Here is a 23,845-nt window from a genome sequence, read left to right as displayed (position 1 = left end):
TATAAATCCTTCACCAGGAGAGTCAGTTTATCCCAAAACTTTAAAAGCTAAAGCTGCACTAAGATTTTTTTGGGGTACACTGAGAGATTATTAAGTTGAACTGACCTGACTACCAGAAAGTAGATTCTCAGTGAAAAAAATTTATGTCACTAGTAAAAAAAAATGCACATAACTATCTTGAACATTTTTTCATAATTTTAATTTTACTATGAAAGTGTTTTAGTCTGATAAGTAATATTAACATTGGGCTTGTTTTTCTAGGACCATACTTCCCCCCACCCCCCAAAGTCTAGGGCATTGCTGAAAAGCACTTAAGCTCTTAGGAACAGAAGATATCAGAAGGTTGAGAAGTGATGACTGTCACAATCAGAATTAGTGAGGCCCTTGATCTAGGACCTTTCAAGCTCTGAACAAGAATCCCTTCTGTAATGTACCTCTAATGTAGATCTTTGCTTAGAGTTCCATAAAGGAGAACTCACTATTTCCCAGTATGTGTTGGAATAAATTCCTTTGTGAAATTATTGTTAAATTCAAGCCTAAAAAAGTTTTGGCTTGAGTTGTTTGGCAACTTTTACCCATTATTCCTAAATTCTTTCCTTTGAAATTAAGCAAGCAGGTCTAAGCTTCCTTCACTGTTAGACCTTCATTCTTTTCTCCCCTCCTTCTAATTTTCCCTTTTCCCCAGATTGATCCTCAGAGGTCATAATCTACAGTTTTTGCACAAACTTGATTATCCTCTTTTGAATATTCTCCAGTTTATCCAACATCCTTCCTAAATTGGTGATGTTTAGAATGGAGTGCTCCTGTGGTGGTTTTACAAAACAGAATAGAGCAAAATCATCAACTTTTGCTCTAGTAATTTGTGTCTCAGTGCAAGCCTATGATAGTATTCATTTTTGACAGCCATTTTTCTAAACTAGGGGTATTTTGGGGTCTTCATTACAAAAATTTATATAGCATATATAGCATTTTCCCAAGAAACCTTTCCTTCACAACTTATATTGGAAGGCACTGTGGTGCAGTGGGGCGATGAAGACCTGTGTTTAGCTCTCACTTATCTGGTGTGATCTTGGGCAAGCTCAACCTCACTAGACCTGAATTTCCTTATCTAACAAATCCAAGGGGACTTGGACTAAGTATCACAAGGTTCCTTCAAGCTCTGAATCTGTGATTGTATGAGTATCAAAAAAATCTTTATCCAAATTTATTGATTAAAAACTTGATCAGTAGAAGATCAAGTACAGGGCCTTAGGTGATTCTACTTAAGAGATGTCTTGCAAATAGTGTGCCAGCATTAAGTTCTAAGGATCTGTGAATATTAGAAATATTATAGATTTTCTTTTATCTTGGGCCCTGAGCTATGACCCTTTACTATCTAAACTAAAAATTAGATATATGGCAATCTTATGAGAAAACTAATAGTGAGAAGAAAGCTTTATAAAAATGGACGATCATCTCCGAGGTACCACCTCACACCTCTCAGATTGGCTAATATGACTAGAAAGGACAATGATCATTGTTGGAAGGGATGTGGGAAATCTGGGACACTAATACATTGTTGGTGGATCTGTGAACTCATCCAACCTTTCTGGAGAGCAGTCTGGAACTGTGCCCAAAGGGCAACAAAAATGTGCATACCCTTTGATCCAGCAGTACTTCTACTGGGTCTATTCCCTTAAGAGATGGTGAAAAAGGGTCACCTGTACAAAAATGTTCATAGCAGCCCTGTTCGTGGTGGCAAAGAATTGGAATCAAACAAATATCCTTCACTTGGGGAATGGCTTAGCAAACTGTGGTCTGTGTATGTCATGGAACACTATTTTCTATTAGAAACCAGGAGGGACAGGAATTCAGGGAAGCCTGGAGGGATTTGCATGAACTGATAATGAGTGAGATGAGCAGAACCAGAAAAACACTGTACACCCTAACAGCAACATCGGAGTGATGATCAACCTTGATGGACTTGCTCATTCCATCAGTGCAACGATCAGGGACAGTTTTGGGCTATCTACCATCTGTATCCAGAGAAAGAACTGTGGAGTTTGAACAAAGACCAAAAACTATTACCTTAAATTTTTTTTTTGGGGGGGGGGACTGAAATCTTATTGTCTGATCTTGCTATCTCTTTTACTTTGTGCTTCTTCCTTGAGGATGTGATTTCTCTCTTATCACATTCAATTTGGATCAATGTGTACATGGAAATAATGTAGAGACTGGCAGAATGCCCTCTGTGGGGGGTGGCAGGAAGGGAGTAGGGTTGGGGGGGGAATTGTAAAACTCAAAATAAATAAAATCTTTTAAGAAAAAAAAATACACAAAAAAATGGGTGACCAAGCACAATTAACTAGTTTGTCACACTATACAGCTTAGATAGAATCCAAGCTGGCCTGCAGACAGAGTTCAAATTCTGACTCAGACACTTCCTAGCTTGCCTTGGGCAAGTTACTTAACCCTGTTTGCCTCAGTTTCCTCATCTATAAAATGGTCTGGAGAAGGAAATAGCCAACCACTACATTACCTTTACCAAGAAAATATCAAATGGGATCCCGAAGAGTAAGACATAATTAAATAACAACCCAGAGTGGATAAGATGATTGTCTTTTATTAGTGTAGCAAGACAAAGATTTTTTCTTAATCCAAGTAAATAAGCAGTGCTTCACTAATTAGGTGTGTTAATTTTTTGTTAATTGTGTCTATATTTTTAAAAACATTATTTGAAGAAAACTCACTTAAGTCTTTATCTTGTGTACAAGGCTAGGATAAAAGATGAAAAGGAGATTGTTTAGCTTAATGGTTTTTTTTAACAAGTTATTAGGATGCCTTGGGTGAGATCTCATGAGTAATTGTTATTTAAAATAGAATGGAAATTGTGCATTTTGAGAACTCTGTGGGCCTTTAGATATCTGGAACTGAGATAGTTGACATCTAATGTGATATTTAGCAAACTCCTCTCACACAAGATCTTAGTGTCCCAAAATTTCAGTGAGGGTATGGGAAGAACTAGATAGTACCCTTGGCCTTGACATTAGTTCTTGCTTTACATGAAGGGGTAGTAATGTTCCAAGATTTAGATATTGTAGATACCTTGAACATTCTCTGGTTCTATTTCTTGTATGCTACACAAAGAGAAAGCCATTAACTGGATTTGGAGTTGGGCTTTTGATTCCCAGTTTTCCCCATATAGGGGAATAACTATTATTTCTCCTGACCTGTTTTATTTGTAAAACAAGGGATTTGAACTAAGGAGCCTTCTAACATTAGATTTGTTGATCCCACAGGGCAGCCAGAGCTAAAGCTGTCCAAAGGTCACACACCTAGCAAATAACAGCCAAGTTTGAAGCCCAAATATTTCCCAGGGTAAACTTTTAGCAAGCTTGTAACTCTTTTAGGGGAAAAATGCTTTATAAATTCAAATCTATTGCTGGCCTCAAACTCCCAAGGCAGTGGGATGTAAAATTCAACACATGTCTCTTCAGCCTGAATTACCCCAGGAAAGAACTTTTTTCCAGGTCCAAGCAGTTAGGTAATTGTTCTTTTTTTGACTAGGCAGCATAATTCGTTGCATGAGGCGTTTGGAAGAATTGCTTCGGCAGATGTGTCAAGCAGCAAAAGCTATTGGAAACACTGAACTGGAGAATAAATTTGCAGAAGGTTTGTACCTTATCCATAACTAATGGAATTTTTCCTTAATAATTCTAAACTGTCAAACTTTGGGCGTCTTATGTAATATGTGTTTTGCTTCAATAGAAGCATTCTTGTGCTTTGTATCTGGATAAGTGGTTGTATGGGCCAAGCCTGCTGAAGGCCAAGTTCGTGTCAGCGTTTAAAGCATCAATACTAATTCTGATTTCATGGTTCTAAACAACTTTTTTTGATTCTACATTTGCAAATGTTTCTCTTCTGTACCTTATGATTCTAAATCAAATCAAAAGGAATGTCACTGTCATCCTGTGCCAGCTGAAGTATTCACCCTAGTTAGTTAATAGTTGAATAATTTGAATCACATTTTATGCTAGGGAAGTGTGATAATGTTGGGGGGGGGTTGCCATCACTGTTAAGTATATTATTCAATTGTAATATTGTATGTGTGTGTCCCTGCTTGGCATTCATGTCTATTTTCCTTTATTGTAGGAATCACCAAAATCAAGAGAGATATTGTGTTTGCTGCTAGCCTTTACCTGTAGAATCAATCAACCACTTAATGACAGTCATCATGTATGAGTTCAACAGAGCCGTTCTTTGAATTTTCTGTAAACAGACAACTCTAATTCCAAGACAGTCTTCATCATAAACATTTTAATTTGTACTGTATTTAAAACAAGCATCATTCTAGCAAAGTATATGACATAACACATTTGTACATAAAAGCATTATTACCACATTATTTTAATAAAAAAATGTACAGGTGGGTAATGTTTTAGTGAAAGGCTTGAAATCTTTTGAATGAATTTTAAAGCTATTACTGTGTTAAATGTGACTATATACACAGGTAAAGTGGGCGTCTGAGAGGTATAGCAGCAGCAGTCCCTTAAAGGCTTTTTACACCAGGAAGAAAATGAACATGATGTTTTCCTCCTGCTGTTATCATTTTCCTTTAGAAAGCAGGCAATTTTAGCTCCTTATGCTTGATGATTGCTTCCGTAATGATTTCCATTTGTTGGCGTCTCATGCAAAGTTGTATGTGAGTCCTCTTCTTTTCTTTGCTTAAATGGACAGTTTCTTTCCTCAAAAAAATCTGATACAAACACAACCTAAGAAGTAGATTGAAATATTATTTACTGAAATTTTCTCTAGAATAAGAGACAATGTAGGGATTGGGGAAAATATTTGGACAACTCTTTATTTATTTTCTTTTCCATATCAAATTCCCTTCTGTAGTAATTTGCCTTTAAGGGATCTCTATCATTCAAGGGCTGCATTTTGCCATTTGACAGTTCTGGTCTTTTAAAAAGTACTGAAGATGCAATGATTTGGTAATTTTGCCTAAAGCAATAACATTCTATAATGCCCAGAAGACTTATAGATGGCAATCCTCCATCAAATACAAAATTCACTCTTGGGTTTGGGTCTGTATACTTTTTAATTGGGTATGAGGGGATACGATTTACTAGGTACAGAGTCTATGTCAAAGCTCTTTTCTTGTCTAATCAAAGGCTAAAGTAGAACAGCTTTAGAATTCTTCCTTCGATGTTCCTTTATAGCCTTGCTAGCTAGTTCCATGAAATTCTAGTTCTAGGATATCCTCTCTAGTTCCATGAAAACAGACAGTCTTTAGTACACCTGGAAATAAAAAAAAAATGAGCTTATGGCCCAGTTCCACCCTTAACTCAGTTCACTATCTGGAAGCCTGACTTTCCTGATCTACAGGTTTGATTTGAAGGTCCAACTCTTAAATGTTGCTTACTCTTGGAACACTGTTAAAGCTGTTCCTCATCTGAGCTTGTATACTTACAACAAGTATTGCAACCACAGCTCCCTGGATGAGTCCAGTCAGCACATCACTCCAGTGATGTTTATAATCAGAAACACGAGAAAGCCCCACATAGATAGATAAAGCGATGAAAGCAAACTGAAGTGTGGGGCGTAAAAGTCGTGCCCAATCCGCCTTCATTCTGGCTTGGAGATAAAGCTAAAGAGAAACAAGGACAAGCCAATGAAGTGAAAAGTTTCCTTTGGATGTGCCCATTTAAAACCCCCATTTTGTTTTACATCATAGTATTCAAATGTTTATTAAAAGGTAGCTAGGTTTATTATTTATGATGAGTGATTATCACAAGAGCAAGTCAGATACTGAAAGTCAAATTGTTTTGAAACAGCTAAATCTGCCACATTTCTGGGAGTGGAAGTTCTCATAATTAAAGGACACTGGACAATTAAAACATCCAGTGCTATTCACTTTTCAACTAAGTAATTTTGATAATGGGGATTAAAACCACTGCACTAATTAAGAATAGGTTTAAGTTAGAAAATCCACTCAATCCATACTTGTTGATTTGGATTTTATTTTACTCTTTATCCTGGACAATCTAGAGGAAATAGGAACATTTAACTCTGGGAATAAAGAGCCATAAATGAAGGTCTTCACTGTCTCCTTTAGACCAGCCATAGCCAGGAGCTGGAGACCACCTTCTCTTATTAATGAACTTCCTACCCCCCAGTTCATCAAATGAAGTGATTCAAAATGAATATTTAGCCTTCTCACTATGTTTGGACCATCTTCTTGTGACTATTTTTAAAGTTATTCAGAATTTAAGAAAAATTCATCTTTGACATAAGATTAATATTTACTCAATGTGTTCAGCCTATTATACAGTCTAGTGATAAGTCAGTGAGTTACATGGGATCCCCCCTTGGTTTGGGGGATCAGCATTTTTGGTCATTCTCTAAGACAGTGCAGCAACACTCCACACATAAGCTGATCTGGATATTCCTGCACTTTGAACAGAGATCAGCCTGGCCTCTACCACCACAAGTCCTATGCACTAAATGTTTCTAAAATGCATTGCCTTCTCATAGCAGTAAGCCAACAGATTTTAGTCAACCATTCCCTGTTAGAGCATAAATCTAAGCAGTCATGGAGCTAGCAAGTATTATGTGAACGCCTCAGGCCCACTCCTGGGCAACAACTACTTCTCCCTGGTTCATTAATCATATAGGAAGCTCACTCTGGATCTTCTTATTCCTCTTTCTGACACATCCATGTTGTCTCCTAAACTAGTCCAACTTGGAAGTTCCATAGGCCTAAATTATCACTACTACCAATTAATCCCATCTCCCCTGAGAGTATGTTATAAAAGACACAAAATCAACCTAGACAAGCACTAAAAGCTAAGCACTAGAGAAACAAAGATAAAAAACATGAATGATAAGCCTCAAGGAATTCATACTATAAAAACCGAAGTGTCCACCATGCGTGGTCATTTTCATTTTATTTTTTCCTCAAAAAAAAAGTTTTATTCATTTACTCTCAATTCTGCTGGTAGATTAGATCTCTAAGATATCTCTTCTCGTTTTAAGGTTCAGTGATTCTTAATTGTAAAATATTTTTTTCAGATTCTTAAACTATAAACCGTAAAACCAGGATTTCCCAAATTACACAGAAAAGGGAACACAGAGATTGAACTCCTTATGAGTTGCTCCAAAGAGCAGAGGAAAACTTGGGTGTTTAGAGTCTTGAAGGTTTGGACAATGAGGGGAAAAAGGAAGAGAAACAAGCAGTGGGAAGAAGCCCAATTTGAAATGGTGGCAAAAAGACTTCAGGACACAAGGCAATTCACAAAGGTCAGGAAGTTGGCAGGCAGACTAGAGGAAAAAGGTGTGGTAAAGTAACTGGGATCACATCCAAGGATCACTTTGAGGAGAAAAGGCCCAGCAGCAAAAATAAGAGGCCATAACTCCAGGAAGGACTGCAAAATGCTAGGAAAAGCAGAAGTTATAAAGAAAAAGATATACATAGTGCAGTCCACCACCACCCTACCAGAAAGTTGCCCATCGAAAAAGTCTGCCAGGCTAAAATACAGGAACACGGATTTAGAAGGAAGAGACTCCAAGTTATTAAAACCAACCCTCAGTTTAGTAGATGAGAAAAACAGTTGCAGATGGGTTAAGGGATTTAAGGTCATCTAAATGCTATAAAGTCCCTTTTCCCTTTAAGTAGACTTTACATACAAAAGGGAAAACAAAGCATTGAACCACTATCCATGGCCAAGCTGGTTTTCAGATTCCTTTCCTTCAGTGTCTTTAACATGGCTTATCTAGGTGGCTTCAGCCTTCCCACACGTTCCCTGAGAGTGTTAAGGTGCTCTGCTGAAATTCAGAGACTACTGAAACAACTTTTTCAAAAAAATAGAGGAGTCTCAAAAAGTTCAGCAAGAATCAACATAGAAGGCCAGAAAGGAAGAAGGCCAAGTATGAGAAAATCTTTCCTTCCCATGACGGATTACATTAGATTTATCCTTCCCTAAAGGCATGAACAGCTCACCCTTAAGAATCCTCTTGATCCTGGCCATGAATGCAGTGTGCTTCCAGGACACTAGGTCTCACTTTTCCAGAATTTAATGCTTCTGCCATTCTACAATTAATTTTCCCCTTTACTGAACTAATCAGTCTGGACCGGTGGGGAGATTCTGAACTGTTCTATCTTTACTCCTAAGAACTAACAAGTACTTGAATTCAAAACCTATTTAACAATTCATTACCTTCCCCCTAACCCAGGATGCCCTCTAGACTTCCTTGTTGACAGTTGTCTTTTATAGTCCCCTAGTTTTAATACCCTTGAGTCTTCAATGACTTCTCTCTCCTTCACCAGTTACAAATCCCTTTGTTTTTCCTTCAGAGTATTTCTTGCATCTATCTTTTCCTTCCTTTCACTCCTGAGATCACTCAAATAGAGATCCTTTCTAGATTTTCAGCTAGCCAGTGGGGGGGAAATGTCAACATGCAAACAACTGTTATACAACAGAGAATAGAAGATAAATCGGAGATAATTTTCAAGTAAAGCTCTTAGTATTGAAGCTTTCTTGCAGAATGTGGAATTTAAACTGCTACTTGAAAAGCAGGAGGTGGAGATGTCATAGAGCCTTAGAATCACACAAGATTTACTGTCTTCTACATTAAAGAAGTGGAGAATTTGGAATATATTCTAGAAGGCAAAGGAGCTGGGATTACAACCAAGAATAGCTTACCCAACAAAACAGTATAATCCTTCAAAGGAAAAAAAATAGATATTTAATAAAATAGAAGATTTTTAAGCACTCTTGAAAAAGGACAAAGCTGAAATAGAACATTTTTCATACCCGAGAAGCATAAAATGGAAAAAATGTGAAAGATAATCATAAGGGACTATCAATAGGGCTGTTAAAAGGAGTTTACTAATATTAAAAGGGCATGAATTTGAGTAAATTATGTTGGAAGTGATTTCCAAAAAAATAGAGTGAGGAAGAAGGATGCACTGGGAGAAGAGGGAAGAGAGGTAGAATGGGGAACACTTCACAATAAAAGTGTGCAAGGAAAAGCTTTTTCAATGGTAGAAGAAATGAGGTGGGTAGGCATAGAAAACATACTCATTTGTATATGGAAATGTAAGTTACCCAACAGAGGAAATAGGAAGGAAAGGGGATAACAGAAGGGGGAAAGAAGGTAGAATGATAAAAGAGGTCAAATTAAGGGAGGTCTAAAAGAGATGAGCAGGCAAAGGTTAAAGGGGGAGGCAAAGGAGAAGAAAGAAACAAGACAACAGGATGGAGGAAAATACACTAAGATAACTGAATATAAGTAGGATGGGTTCACCTAAAAAATAGAAGCAGACAGCATAAACCAGAATTCAACAATAATTGTTTACACACTTGAAACAAGATACACAGTTAAAATGATAGGCTGGAGCAAAATTCAGAATATATTTCAACAAGTAAAAAAGGGATAGCAATCACTAACTCGGACAAAGCAAAAGCAAAAACATCTAAAAGAAATAATCAGGGAAACTTTACAAGTTTCTGATAAAGGCCTCATTTCTCAATGTATCCTGAAATGAGTCAAATTTCTATAACTATGAGCCTTCTCCCAACTGATAAATGGTCAAAATATATAAACAGGCACTTTTCAGAAGAAATGAAAGCTATCCATCTATATCTATAATCAAGATATATATTTAATGAAAAAATACCCATTTTTGATTAGAGAAAAGTAAATTAAAACAACTCCGAGGGACATCTATCTGAAATGACAAAATGTTAGAGATGAGGAGAAAAATCGGTACATTAATAAAATGCTGGTGGAGTAGTTAACTGGTCTAACCACTCTAATTTGGAATAATGGCCAAAGGGCTATGAACCTGCATATCTTTTGACCCAGTAATACCATTGACTAGGTCTATATCCCAAAGAAACCATGCACAAAAAATATTTATAGGAGCTCTTTTTGTGATGGCAGAGAATTGGAAGGGGATGTCCATTAGCTGGGAAATGGTAGAGCAAGTTGTGGCAAGATTGTGATGGAATAACACTGTGCTGTGGGAAATGACAAGGGGGATGGTTTCAGAAAAGCATGGCAAGACCTCTGTGCAAAGTGAAGTAAAAACTGGGAGATCTGATTGTACCCAGGAACAGCAATGTTGTATTGATGATCAACTGTGAAAGACTTGGCTACTCTGATTCAAGACGGTTCCAAAGAACTCATGACGAAAAAAAATGCTATCTCCAAGGAGACAACTATGGAACTCTTGAGTGCAAACTGAAATGATTTCCTCACTCTCTTTTTCTAACTCTTTTTGAAATATGGCTAACATAGAAACATATTTTGCAAGATTTCACATGTACAAATGCTATCACATATTTGCCTTCTCAATGAATTATAGGAGAGGATTTGGAACTCAAAATTTTAAAAGAATATTAAAAATAAATAAGTGGAGGGGGGAGCATGGGGAGATATGTCACAAGGTGATGATTTTTCAGCTGCATTCAACAACGGAAAAAAGTTTACTCTGGGAATAAATAGATCACTGAAGTGCTAGCCCTGCCAAGGCCCTCCTCATTCTAAGACCCTTTCCTGCCTAAGATGGTCACAAAGTCTCAGGTTCCCCCTTTGTATTTAGCCTATCCAAGGGGAAATGTATATCTAGCATGTGTGCAAAGAAACCTCTCGGCTGTCCAGTGAACCAATGCTGCTTTCCTGGAGGCTATCTCTTTGGTTGCTCTATTTCAGAAACCAGAAACAATAACCAGTGCAGTTTCTTTAGAGTAAGTCCCTCCATCTTGCACCATGGAGGAGCCGCTCTATCTGATGTCACTCTCTCAGAAGAAGTCATGCCTGGGAAGCTTTTGGACAACAAAATCCATCTTTAAATGACTACGGAGCCCTGCTTCAAGTGGAGATGGCCCCAGAGCTCGATGCCCAGAGTAATAAGATGAGTCATCTGCAAAGGATTTTATTTTTTTTGCGGTCAAACATTTTACATAAATGTGAGGGCTGGAAAGCAACGAGACATCTGTGTATTCAGAGGCTGAAATGAAGACTGAGTCCAACATCCACGTCAAGTAAATATTTCCATTGCTGATATTCAGTGAAATGCAACACACAGCTGTTCCATCCTGTTTCACTTAGAAGAAAAGACTCATTTAAAAAAACAAAACTATTTATTTGGATTTTCATTTTCATTAAATCTTTACATCTGAGGTTGACAGACCCTATCCCCAACCCTTTATTTAGTCAAGTTAATTTACTGCCTATTATTAATATTTCCCTAACTCCCTTCCTTACATCCCTACTTGGTATCTTCAGCTGGCTCCAAAGAGCACACTTTGTGGACTTACTAGGTGGGCTCTGTGCCCATGAGGGAGTTAGGGAAGGGGGGAGAAGTGAGGAGGCAGCCTCTCTCCTTCTTATCTGAACCCTCCTGTCACCATTTACAGCGTAGAGCAAGGCTGCCAACTCATCCAAGGCAAGGCACATCAGTAGCAGCTACATTTCCCCAGTCTAAAAATGCTGGAGGGTTTGATGTGAAGGGGCACCACTGGGCAAGAAAGAGGCAAGTGGCCAAGTTCTGAGGCTCAGCTGGATGCCCTACCATAATTTAGGACAATGTGGTACACCAAAAACAAGGGAAGGGGAGCTGTTGAAACAATCAGAACAGGTTCCAAGTAAATATATATATATATATATATATATATATATATATATATATATATATATATATATATATATATATATATATATATATATGTATGTGTGTATATATATATATATATATATTTATATATATATGGAGGAGATGCACTCAAGTTTTAAAAATTGTGGCTATGAAAGGTAGTGGAAATACAGGAGATGATGAGTTTAAAGGAAATTGTCTGAAAGTTAGGAAAGTCCTTGGCATGATTATAGGAAGCAAGGAAGCAGCCAGGGAAAAAAAAATACTGAATAAGACAGAAAGAAAGCGAGATCACCAAGGATCTCATTTAAGACCTCAGGAGCTCCTGTGGCCTTAAGCTCCCAGGGCAGGATCCAGTCCCCAGGATCTCTTCCACACATTTTTAATCACCTACGAAACTTACTATTTCCAAAACAGAAATCAGCTGTTTTCCATTCCAAACTGAGTCCTACCCCCAAACTTCCCCAATTCACCCCAAAGATTCAGATGATCATTACTGAATGCTGCTCCTGTCTCCTACCTGGCCTCCACTCACAAGGCCACCATCCTTAATCTGAGTCCTCTCCCAGACCATGTCAATCACCTCATCTATCTTCCCAGACACAGCTGCTGAAGCCATAGGAAGGCTGGCAGAAAGAGGGGTCCTGTGCCAAGCCCAATATGAGCTTCACCACCCCCTGGCAAGGAGGTGCACTCTTTATCTCCATTTTCTCTTTGAGAAAACAGGGTGACTCGCCCACAGTCACAAAGCTAGGACAGCCTTTATTTTCTCAGTAAAGAAGAGGCCAGGTCTTTTCTGTTACAAATGAGAGGGTCTTTAGGTACAGAAAACAGACAACTGGAATGGCCAGTGTACCATGGAGTCTACCAAGAAATAACTCTGTGTAAGACCCTGAGTCTTGAAATCTGTGAACTTTAGCCTGAATGCCTGTAAGACCCTGAATGTCGAAACCTATGAACTTTTGTCTAAGTTCTGCCCCTAAGTTCCTGCTTGGTCAGCTAGCTGAGTTCCTGCCAGATCAGCTCCTGAGGATTCTGCCTGGTCAGCCCTCGGACCATGCAGCAGGGGGGCTTCTCGAAGGACCTGCATCCAATAAGACCACGCTGCACCATCTCAAGACAAGCTGCAGGCAGATGCTTGAAACTCCCCTACCGAACCATATATGAGGTCTCTCCTCGCTTTACTCGGGGTTCCAGGATCCTAGCCCTGACCTAGGACAGAACCCTAGCTCGAGCTAGTTTAATAAACCCTTGCTATTGCATCTCCATCGTGTCGAGTGCCTCCGTTCTGTAATTGGGGACTTCTCTCGGACCTTAACAACTGGTTCTCTATCTGAGGCATTTGACTACATCTGGCAGCCTCAGTAGAGTATTTCATATTGTGTCAGTCTCCCACAACAAGATATTTCCTTTAGGCAATTAAATTTTTGAGAAAAATGTGTATGTCAAGTTGCCATGTTAATTAACCCCGACTGAACCGAAAAAAGGCGGTGAGTAAGCTCAGGGTCTCAGCTCTAACTGAATTTATGAAAGAGATTTCTCAGGATCAATTCCCTTTAGATGTTGTTTATAATACCCAAAGATTCAAACTACCCAGACAAGCAAAAACAGATACATAGAAATAAGGAGGAATTAACAATTAAACACATCTTCTGAAGCCTAGAAGGTAATATATCCAGGCAAGACTCAAAGGAGTCCTTGTTTCTCCAAAATATTTGAAAATAGAGGGGCAGAACCCCAAGTGTGTATGATTTGAGTACAACTGCAATACAATCAAATCTAGAGGATAAAATGTAGAGGGGGGAAATATTGAATACCTTCACTTCTTTCCCAATAGAATGCATTTGTTTACTAGCAAAAAGTCCTAGAATGCTGAGCAATGAGTCAAGGATGAAACATGGGGCTCAAACTACACAAGTTAAAAAGAAGTCAGTAGAAGCAGAGACTAATCCTCCCAGAACCACTCCTGTGGGGGAATGAAAAAAAGTTGGTGGATCTAAAGTCTAGGAGCAATTTTGCATTTTTAAAATAGAGCTAACAGATTTGTCCACTTCTTATTTACAAGAAGTTTTTAAAGAATAATAAAATAAGAGAACAAAAGTAAATATCATTTGGAAAGAAGAATAAATCATGCTATTAATTTTACTCATACTAAATGAATTCAGGAAATTAGAAAGCTGTTTATTATAGCTTTTATAGCAGCAAATAAATCATAAATCCCCCGACAATTTTTCAGAAACATGTAGGTATATGTTTTAAAGAGGAAACTGAGCTATAGTTGGAATAAACTCCATTCTGCTGAACTCGTATCCTTGTTGCTTCCTCAGAAAACTCAATTAATGTCAAATGGAAGTCATTCACAGTTGCCAAAGACAAACATCACTTATATCTCTCTTCACCCCACTCCTTGCTCCAAGACCCTAATATAATAGTGTTTATGTTATGGTTCTGGATTTTTATATAAACAGCACCCACAAGTTCCTTAAACATCAAGGGTTAGGTGAAGTCTTTAGAGAAAAGCTAGATTTTAAAATAAATTTTTATTCTTTTAAAAACTAGCAGACTCGGGGCGGCTAGGTGGCGCAGTGGATAAAGCACCAGCCCTGGAGTCAGGAGTACCTGGGTTCAAATCTGGTCTCTGACACTTAATAATTACCTAGCTGTGTGGCCTTGGGCAAGCCACTTAACCCCATTTGCCTTGCAAAAAAAAACTAAAAAAAAAAACTAGCAGACTTAATTGATGTAAAAATTTTATATTTTTACTTCGAAATAAAATTTTTCATCCTATTTTGTATTTTATTTTCCTTATGGATAAAAAAAAATACACTGTACCTATTGATACAGCTTGATTATTTGAAGTTTACTTAAAATATTCTTATACTCTACTTCTTTTAATTTAATTCCAAACATTTTTTTCATTAATTTTCTCTTTAAATCCATAGCATTTTAGTTCTAAATACACATTGAAGTATTGGGTGACCTTCAGATAAAAGGAATCTAAATCCTTGGCTTCCTTATAGCTGTCTTAAGGAAACTATATGATATGTTCTTTTCCAGTATAACACAGGAAAATGCTGCTGCAAATCTATAATTCTCTCTTCCAACCATGTCATTAATATAAATTACCATGTTTCCATACATGCAAGCAATTAGAACTGGACCTGAGAGATCAGGAAGTTAACTAGATGACAACAAAGCAGCTAGACTGAACTTGATTATCTGAATGAAACACAGAAGCCACATCAAAAATTCCAGATTTTTGGCATTCCAGAGTTATTATAGTCACCCCTAATACCACAGGGAAGAGAGTTCTCTAGAAAATAAACTAGGGGGGGAGGCTAGGTGGTGCAGTGGATAGAGCACCAGCCCTGGAGTCAGGAGTACCTGAGTTCAAATCCGGACTCAGACACTTAAATAATTACCTAGCTGTGTGGCCTTGGGCAAGTCACTTAACCCCATTGCCTTGCAAAATCCTAAAAAAAAAAACAAAACAAAACCTAGGACAGGAACCTACACCCCACTCTCCATCAAGGGGAATCTCCTCGACTGGAAGGGTAAGACAAGGACGCCCTACCAACCACAGGTGTCCTGGACAGTCAGACAAAACCAGGGCCCTAAATTCAAAGACCCATCAGATACAGACAATTGATGCCCATCCCAAGGTTACAGCTGCTTCAAAACTGAAGTAAAAGGCAATGCAGTTGAGTAGAAAGTATCCTGTATTTAAAATCAGAGAACTTCAGTTCAAATCCTGGATCTTTCTATCTCCAATTTATCAGATTAGAAAAACTTTCATAAAAGGAAAATGACAACTGTTTGAGGGTCCTCAGGGAAATGGGGGACACTATTGCACTGTTGGATGATCTGTAAAGTCATTTGCCACAGTGATGCCTAGCCCACAAATCACATGTCCTGTGATGAAGCTATACTATGCCTATACCCCAAAGAAATCAGAGAAAAAGAAAAAGAAAAAGAAAAATAGATACAAAAATATTTATACAAGTTTTTGTTGTGATAGAAAAGAATTGGAAACTAAGAAGGTACTATTTAATTTGAGAAAGGCTAGAGTATAGAATAAGAATATGTTAAATTACATTTTTAAATGACAAAAGGGAAGGTTTCAGAGAAACCAGAGAAAACTTTTGTGAAATGATACAGAGTGAAATGAGCTGAACCTAGATACAGTAATAAAGACTTAGTATAAATAACTTTGAAAAACTTAAGAACTTTAATCAAGGCAATAAGCAATCACAACTCCATAGGACAACCAATAAAACTGGTAACTTCACAGTGAGTTAATAGATTCAAGACACACACACACACACACACACACACATATCGCAACATGGCCAATGAAGGAATCCATTTTACTTGATGTTGCATTTTTTATGGTAGCTAGGTGATACAGGAACAGGGCTGAAATCAGAAAGACTCATCTTCCTAAGTATGCCTCAGTTTCCTCATTGGTAAAATGAAATGAAGAAAGAAATAGCCAAAAAAGAAAAAAGAAAAAGGTAGTATATTTGCCAAGAAAATTCCAAATAGGATCACAAAGTCATGAATGACTGTAAAATGACTTAAGAAAATGCTTTTTTGTTATGAAATTTTGTTTTTCTTTGTTCCTTTTTTCCCCAGTGGAGACTACTTGTTAATAGCTGTGTAAACTTGGGCAATTCACCACCTCTCTGAGCTTCAATATCCTCATTTGCAAAACAAGAGACCTGAAAACTAACTACCAAAAGCTTGCTTTCAGAAGATTAACAAGAAGTATGTATCTCAGCAATTCACTAACAATTTAATTCATAAAGATTGCTAAATCTCTATAATAATAAGTATTAACCAAGAATCAAAGCATCAGTATATGCTGGGATTTAGACCCAGTTTTCCTAAGTTAAAATTTCAGACATCTGAGTAAGGCAGAACTACCCAGCTCAAAGATGCAAGGTTTCCAAACAGCCTCCACAAAGTGAAAGCCAAGCCTTCAATGCAGCTTAGTTTTATGAACAAAGTAGATGCCAGGAATGCACTCTTTCCACAGAAAGTGGTTTGCCCAGATTTCAGCGGTTTGCATAGGTTTCACTCCTTTCCCCTGGAAGTTTCAATAGTCCTCCAACACCTTCATCCTGGAGTTATGGAAACACTGACATCAAATATAGAAGTGACTGTAAATGGAGCTTGAGTTAATCAATCAGACTCAGGATTCTGATCTTATTTAATTCCAGGATATTCGGGGAAAGATGAGGAGCTAAAACTCTTTTAGGTTAATGGAAAAATAGCCTAGGAAATAAGTCAGAAAATGGAAGATAGCCCAAAACCTGCTCAAAGCAACCAGCAGCTGCCTTTATTCTAAAGCCTTAGACCCCAGATGCAGCAGAGGGGGAGATGGAGCGACGGAAGGGAGCAAAACTGGTCTCACAGTTTCCCTTCTAATGAGAAACCCAGCATCATATTAGCAAGCAAGGCAATCCCCTGAGTCCTGTGCTTTAAGTTGATGAAAGAAAGCAGTTGAAAATAATTTTCTTCATCTGTACAGAAGCTACTGTCTCCCTCTTCATATTCTAAAGAGCTTCTTATGCAGCAAACACTCTTTGGGGAAAGAGCAGACCCCATCCACAGGTTCTTGATGCAACCACTGGGTGACATCTCTGGCTCTGTTGGGGCCACGACAATCATTTCACTATCTCTGCATCCCACAAGGTGGACATTCCCCACTTTCCCTATTACCTGCATGTCTCCCCATTTACAACTACAGTACCTTGAAGGGTCAGGACAACCTGCCTTCCAAGGATCTTTCTTTAACCATTGCAGAGATAGGTATTCACAATGAAAGACTGGCTGCCTTTTGTCTGACTTCCTAAATTAAAGGCTATCTTGGCTCTTAATAGCTCACCCTCCAAAGCCCTTCATCTTCCTCAGCCTCAACTGCATGCCCGGCATCTAAACTCAAGAGACTCCAAAGAGAATCCTTGGAAATTTCTCAGGGTGTTTTACATGGCGAACATTATGAAAAAAATACATAGAGTGAATATGTTAACTTCATACTGTAAGTAAAAAGAGCAAATACTTACTGCGAGGAACAGCATGCAGTACATGGAAAATGAAGAATGCCCAGAATAAAATGATAATCTAGAAGGAAGAGGAGAAAGAACAACATTACTTCCTTTCTTCTGCATCAATTCACACAGACATTCATTAAAATTTTAACAGCCAGAAACAAATGAAAATTTTTCTTTTTTTGCTTAAACTGGGCACTGCCTGTTATTTCCCTTGTCTGATTCAAGAATTTGTGTAATCTTGGAGTAAATCACTTCATTAGGAAAGATTAAACTAGTTGATCCTCAGAGATCCCTCCTAGCTTTAACACTGGAAAAAATTCTGATAATTCTGTTTGGATAAACAATTTCCTTAAAAATGAAGATTGAGGGAGCCAAGATAGTGGCATGAGAGCCGGGATTCCCAGAAATTCAACCTCCACCAAAGGCTGTAAAATTATGACTCTAGTTACAATATAGAGGGGCAGAACCCTCAGAAAGACTGAGTGATATAATTTCCCAGTGCAAGACAACTTAGAAGATCCACAGGAAAGGTCTGTTCCACCCAGACCAGGGGTTGGAAAGAGCCTCAGCACAGCCAGGCCGCAGCACAGCCGACCACAGCGCAGTCAGGCCACAGCCAAGACCAAGCATACCAGCTCCAGCCTTCCAGGAACAGCCCGTGGGGTGCTTGGGTCCCTAGGCATACCTGTGTCCATGATAATGGGGGGGGGCAGATTCCAGATCTCTTGGCCCAGGGATCCCCAGGGATGGCTTGAAGGGGTGGTGAGAGAACTCTGCCACACCAGAGTGAGCACAGAGCCCAGGCCAGCGCCAGCCTTGGAGCAGCCCTGTGTCAAGAACCTACAGAGCACCCAGTTCTTCCAGGTGCTCAGTTCACAGATGGTAAGGGGGAGGAGAGAGACTGCAGAGGTCTCTCTGCTCTCCCTGGGGCAAGACTGCTGTTTCCCCACACTCATATCCAGGTCACAGTCTGAGCCCCCATATTGTCAGAGCAGCGCAGGGACCCTCCTCACAGCTCCAGGGCAAAGGCATGTGCTTGTGATCATCCAAAGACCAGAGCACAGGCAAAAGAGCTGTCAGCACCTCTCATAAGATATTGAAGGAATTGAAGACCTTGGAGGGGAGTGTCCCCAAAACCCCCCAAAGTCTTGGAAGTGCAATAAATTAATCTTGGGCTGAGGAAATAAGCAAATAACAGAAAAAGAAGAATCTGGCCATAGACCTAAGTCCCAAAGAGGATCAAAATACACACTCAAAAGATTACAAAGTCAAAGCTTCTGTTTCCAAAGCCTCCAAGAGAAATAGGAAATGGATTCAGGCTATTGGACAAGTTTTAAAAAGACTTTGAAAAGCAAATAATGGAGGTAGAGGAAAAAATGGAAAGTGAAGTGAGAGCAATGTAGGAAAATCATGAAAACTAAATCAGCAGTCAAAGAAATACTGAAGAAATTAACATTTTAAAAAGAGTTTAGATTAAATGGAAAAAAGCAATCCAAAAGGCAAATAAGGAGAAGAATGCCTTAAAAAGCAGAATTGGCCAACTGGAAAAGGAGATAAAAAAGCTCTCTGAAGAAAATAACTCCTGAAAAATGTAGAATGGAGCTAAAAGAAGCTGATGAATTTGTGAGAAATCAAAAAAAATGATAAAACAAACGCAAAAGATTAAAAAACTAGAAGAAAAGGTGAAATATCTCACTGGAAAAAAATTGACCTGGAAAACAGATCCAGGAGAGATAGTTTAAAAATTATTGGACTACCTAAAAGTCCTGACCAGGAAAAGAGCCTAAACTTCATTTTTTCAAGAAATAATATAGTAAAACTGTCCTGAGATACTAGAAGCAGAGGGTGAAATAGAAATTGCGGGAATCCACCAATCATCTCCTGAAAGAGAACCCCCCAAAAAAGAAAAACTCCCAGGAATATAATTACCTAGCTGTGTAGCTTTGGGCTAGACATTTAACCCAATTTGCCTTGCAAAAACCTAAAAAAACTGAAGTGAGAGAAAGAGAAAAAAATGTTCTTCAGTCTATTCAGATTCCATCAGGTCTGTCTCTGGGATGAGTTGTCTTTTTTTTTTTTATCACAAGTCCATCAGAGAAGTTGCTTTAATATCTTTTCCCACAGTCGCTATTACTAGCTGTATTTCTCTCCATTCTTTTCCTCCCCACTCCCATTTATTCTCTCTCCTTTCATCCTGTCTCTTCACAGAAGTGTGTTGTATCTGATTCCCCTCTCCCACAATCTCTGTCTTTTATCAGTTTACCCCCCCTCCCATCTCCTTTCTCCCATCATTTTCCTCTCATTTTTTCTCTATGGTAAGATTGATTTCTGTACCCTATTGAATATGTGTGTTATTTCCTCTCTGAGCCATTTCTGAATGAAGGCTCACTCATTCCCCCGCAACCTTCCCCATTCCACTCCATTGCAAAAGCTTTTTCTTGACTCTTTTACGTAAAATTACTTACCCCATTCTACCTCTCTTTTCTCTTTCTCCCAGTACTTTCTTTATCACCCATTGACTCCATCTTTTTACTATTATATTCTGCTCCTTCCTGTGCCTTTTCTACATGTGCTCTTTCTAACAGCTCTTATAAATGAGAAAGTTCTTATGGGTTATCAATATCTTCTTCCCATGCATGAATATAAACAGTTCTACATCATTAAGTTCCTCATAATTAGTCCTTCCTGTCTACCCTCTCTCTGTGTCACCTGATTCCTGTACTTGGAGATCAAACTTTCTGTTTGTTTTCTGGTTGTTTCAATAGGAAAGTTTGAAAGTCCCCTGTTTCATCTTTTTCCCCTGAAAGAGTATGTTCAGTTTTGCTGGGTAGTTGATTCTTGATTGCATTCCATGCTGGTTTGCCTTCCAGAATGTCATATTCTAAACCCTATGAGTCCTTAATGTAGATGCTGCTAAATCCTGTATAATCCTGACTATAGAGGCATGATAATTGAATTGTTTGTTTCTGGCAGCTTTTAGTATTTTCTCTTTAAAGTGTCTGAGGCCGGATTTGAACTCAGGTACTCCTGACTCCAGGACCTGTGCTCTATCCACTGAGCCACCTAGCTGCCCCTCTCACTTTATTTTTCCTTGAGATTTCTCTATCTTTTTGGGGGGGAGGGTGGAATTATGTTTACTTTCATAACAAGATTGTTGTGATAATATGAAAATAAATAAATAAATCATAAATTTTTTTAAAATGAAGATTGTAAGGTCTCTAAATCACAGAAGGGAAAAAAAAATTTCTACATTGTACAATGTTTGATTCTGAAACTGGTCAGAAAAAAGGGAACTAATACCTTTTCTGCAAATTTGAATTCTGCTTAGAAAAATGCAAATCTCTGAGCTACCACCCCTCACACCTCTCAGACTGGCCAGTATGACCAAAAAGGACAATGATCAATGTTGGAAGGTATGTGGGAAATCTGGGACACTAATGCATTGTTGGTGGAGTTGTGAGCTCATCCAACCTTTCTGGAGAGCAAAGGGCAATGCCCAAAGGGCAACAAAAACATGCATACCCTTTGATCCAGCAATACCACTATACCCTGAAGAGATCATGAAAAGGGGTAAATCATCAATTGTACAAAAATATTCATAGCAGCTCCATTTGGTGGCAAAGAATTGGAAATTGAGTGAATGTCCTTCAGTTGGGGAATGGCTGAACAAACTGTGGTATATGTATGTTATGGAACACTTATTCTATTAGAAACCAGGAGGGAAGGGATTTCACAAAGCCTGGAAAAACTTGTATGAACTGATGCTGAGTGAGATGAGAAGAACCAGAAGAACACTGTACACCCTAACAGCAACCTGGAGGTGATGATCAACCTTAATGGGCATGCTCATTCCATCAGTACAATTATCAGAGACAATTTTAGGGCATCTGTGATGGAGAATGCCATCTGTACCCAGAGAAAGACCTGTGGGATTATTACCTTCAATTTTTTTAGGAAAAAATATTGTCTTATGTACTACATAATTTTACTATCTCTGATATTTTATTTCTTCCTCAAGGATATATTTTTTTCTCTCCACACATTCAATTTTGATCAGTGTACAATATGGAAACAATGTCAAGATTATCAGTTTACTTTCTATGAGAGGTGGGGGAAAATTATAAAATTCAAAACCTTACAAAAAATTACAGGTAGAAACTACTATCATATATAATTGGAAAACAAACAAATATTTAATTTAAAAAAATTGAATGATCTTAAATGAAGAATTAAGCTAAACAATCTCACTCTGAGAAGAAACATTTAACAGGGACTGACCCCACTGGACTGGATTAGTTATCTTCTCATCAGGCTACAAAGACCTGGGACCAACTTCTAAATGCAAGTGGTTCAGCCTCCCAGGCTGCAGAGAGTTAGGGGAGGCATTTGATTAAAAGTAAATTAACAAAGCTCATTTGGGAACCAAATGCTGAAACTGGGCTATAAAGAGTCAAGGCATAATGGTCTTTTTTAAATACATGTTTCTTGGTTCTTTGTACTCCAAAGAAGAGATACATTTTAAATTTTATTTAAACATAAAATGAAAAAATGGCAAATTTACACATTAAGTGACAAAGACTGCACTAATTTTAAATAAGAAAGACATATGATCAAGAATCCTGTATCCTATGGATAGGGTCCAGTCCAAAAACTGCATCCCCACCATATATATATATATATATATGAAATTTCTGGCCTAGAACTGCATCCCCACCAGCCTATGGAACTCTATGCTCCTAGGTATCTCAGAGAAAATATAATCAAAATAAACTCTACACAAAGTACCTAAGATTTCCAACACACACAACATTATATGACAATTAAAAAAAATCCAAATCACCAAATGACTCCTACAAAATGCAACTGAATTAACCCATGCTCAAGTAAGTCTCTGGCTATTCAAGAATCCTAGATCTTATAAAGGAAAATAGTTTTCTTAGATGACATTTGCAGTGCTAAATATTCACATTTTCAAGGTAAAAGATATTACATCTCAAAGCAAACATAAAACCAAACATTAATGAAAAACTGTGTAGTTCTTTCTTACCCTTCAATACAATATCAATCCCTCCTGAGGTTCACCCCAAAAATCTAAAAGAATCTAAACAAGTTTGGGAAATGGAGGTCTTCCTAACAGCCAATTATTTTTGCTCCCATTTCCTCACAGATTAATTTCTAAACCTCATTTTTAAGCATTCTTTCTGCTAACCCAGATATCTCCACCACACACTTGGTGTATGAGTGTGGTGGAGCTGTATGAGTGGCCAGCCAAGTGGCCAGGTAGCATGTAATAAGGACCTCCCAAGGGAATGGTACTATGCTAATTTGGGGAGGGGGAGCTTTGGGGGCACAGTTACAAACTGCCTTCCAGAAAGGTTCAAAAGCAGTTCATAGCTCTACCAAGAGTATCTATCTGTTACATCTGTTTTTTCACACTCCTTTTTTTTGACAACAAGGATATAAGGTGGAATCTCAGAGTCACTTTAATTTGCATTTTTTTCTAATTATTAGTGATTCAGAACATCTAGATATTGAAAGCTTAGATTTCTTCCTCTGAAAATTACCTGTTCATATCTTTTGCTCATTTCAAAGAACAGCTTTTATTTGCAGAAATTTGAATCAGTTCATCGATAGCTCTCAGAAATCAAGGATTTTTACACATTTACTTCTAACTTTAGCTGAATTAATTTATGCATAAAGTTCTTCATACTTCAACAAAAATTGCTATTTTACTTCCTATGACCATCTCTATCTTTGAATGTATTATAAACTCTTTGCTTATTCATAAAATCTGACAGGTGGTTTCTTCCTTCTTTCTCTTATTTATTGTTTGATACTTTCCTTTGTTTCTAGATATATCACTATTTGGACCTTGACTTAGTACAAGGGTATAAGCAATTAGTCTACACCTAGTTTCTAGTTTTTACAAGTTCTCTATGTGAGTTCTCTGAAACCTTTCAGTTTACAAACAAGAAGTTTCTGTTTTCATCAATTTCTGTATACTGTGAATCTAATCCATTCTACTCATAAAATTATTTCTTAATCAAAACCAAATTGTTTTGGTGATTACTAGTAAAGTATATTTCAAGATCTGGTATTGCCAAGCCACTTTCCTTTCACTATGTTTTCATTTAATCCTTCAAAATTT

The 23,845-nt window shown here is 38.0% G+C and overlaps 2 protein-coding genes across 5 annotated transcripts in view; one reads left to right on the top strand and one right to left on the bottom strand.

Moving 5' to 3' along the window:
• MTREX (Mtr4 exosome RNA helicase) overlaps positions 1-6,889 on the top strand; it is a 91,797-nt gene extending 84,908 nt beyond the window's left edge. For 2 of the 3 annotated variants that reach the window (XM_074206556.1, XM_074206557.1), the window contains exons 26-27: positions 3,547-3,651; positions 4,132-6,888. In XM_074206556.1, coding sequence (XP_074062657.1) covers positions 3,547-3,651; positions 4,132-4,184 — 158 coding nt within the window. In that variant the 3' untranslated portion in view covers positions 4,185-6,888. Of the gene's footprint in view, positions 1-3,546; positions 3,652-4,131 lie in introns of all 3 variants that reach the window. The other variant, XM_074206558.1, reaches the window with a different exon arrangement.
• The window catches only part of PLPP1 (phospholipid phosphatase 1), a 128,336-nt gene continuing 108,772 nt past the window's right edge, over positions 4,282-23,845 (bottom strand). For both annotated transcript variants that reach the window (XM_074206559.1, XM_074206560.1), the window contains exons 4-6: positions 17,710-17,767; positions 5,453-5,629; positions 4,282-4,751 (exon numbers count right to left, since the gene is read on the bottom strand). In XM_074206559.1, coding sequence (XP_074062660.1) covers positions 4,620-4,751; positions 5,453-5,629; positions 17,710-17,767 — 367 coding nt within the window. In that variant the 3' untranslated portion in view covers positions 4,282-4,619. The remainder of the gene's footprint in view (positions 4,752-5,452; positions 5,630-17,709; positions 17,768-23,845) is intronic.

This window comes from Macrotis lagotis, chromosome X, assembly GCF_037893015.1.
Source record: "Macrotis lagotis isolate mMagLag1 chromosome X, bilby.v1.9.chrom.fasta, whole genome shotgun sequence".
Lineage (NCBI taxonomy): Eukaryota > Metazoa > Chordata > Mammalia > Peramelemorphia > Peramelidae > Macrotis > Macrotis lagotis.
This window is presented reverse-complemented; position numbering and strand designations above follow the sequence as displayed.